Here is a 708-nt window from a genome sequence, read left to right on the forward strand (position 1 = left end):
TGGGGAGACCTGGAGGACCTGGGGAGACCTGGAGGACCTGGGGAGACCTGGAGGACCTGGGGAGACCTGGAGGACCTGGGGAGGCCTGAAGGACCTGGGGAGACCAGCTCTGGAGGTTTTGGATGTTTGTGTCATTCTGGTCTGATGGAGGACTCCAGATGTTTTATAATCTATTGATAGTTTTCTGTATTGATGGAGTCTTTACTGATGAGTCTCTGACTTCATTTTTATTACAAATTACAGTTTCTCATTTTAAAAATGGTATCTTTTTACTCTGTGAAAGGAAGGAGCCCTACAGCTGGTGTGGAGTGGGCTTCTTTGTGCTGTTTGTTTAGCAGCTCGTACCTCGGTGGCGATCCACAGAGTGTTACCGATCTTCATCTGGCAGCTGATTCTGCTGCCGGGACATGACATCCTCTTGACCTCCAGCTGACCTTTCTCCACGTTCACAACACTGTAGTTCCTACAGGACCAGAGAAACACAACACAGACAGATCATCACTGACGTCTAAAAACTGGGAGGCCGACAGACCAGTCCAGTATCAGAATGAACCAGGTTCAGGTCTGACCTGTCCTCATGGTCTCCATGCCAGAAGACGGCGCTGTAGCCCTGCAGCTGGGACAGGAAGAGCTGCGACTGGTTCCCACAGGCCAGGAAGTACCTGAGGCAGGGGAAGCTGGGCTCCTGCATCTGCTTCACACACGTCA

General features: G+C 51.4%; 1 protein-coding gene across 1 annotated transcript in view; it reads right to left on the reverse strand.

The window, feature by feature from the left end:
• The window catches only part of LOC106511442 (leucine-rich repeat serine/threonine-protein kinase 1), a gene marked incomplete at its 5' end in the record, with an annotated part of 13,547 nt that extends 12,839 nt beyond the window's left edge, over nucleotides 1–708 (reverse strand). Inside the window, 2 exon segments of the mRNA XM_014000199.1 lie at nucleotides 346–463; nucleotides 570–708. Coding sequence (XP_013855653.1) covers nucleotides 346–463; nucleotides 570–708 — 257 coding nt within the window.

The sequence above is a fragment of the Austrofundulus limnaeus genome, unplaced genomic scaffold (assembly GCF_001266775.1).
Source record: "Austrofundulus limnaeus strain Quisiro unplaced genomic scaffold, Austrofundulus_limnaeus-1.0 Scaffold2797, whole genome shotgun sequence".
NCBI classification, from domain to species: Eukaryota; Metazoa; Chordata; class Actinopteri; order Cyprinodontiformes; family Rivulidae; genus Austrofundulus; species Austrofundulus limnaeus.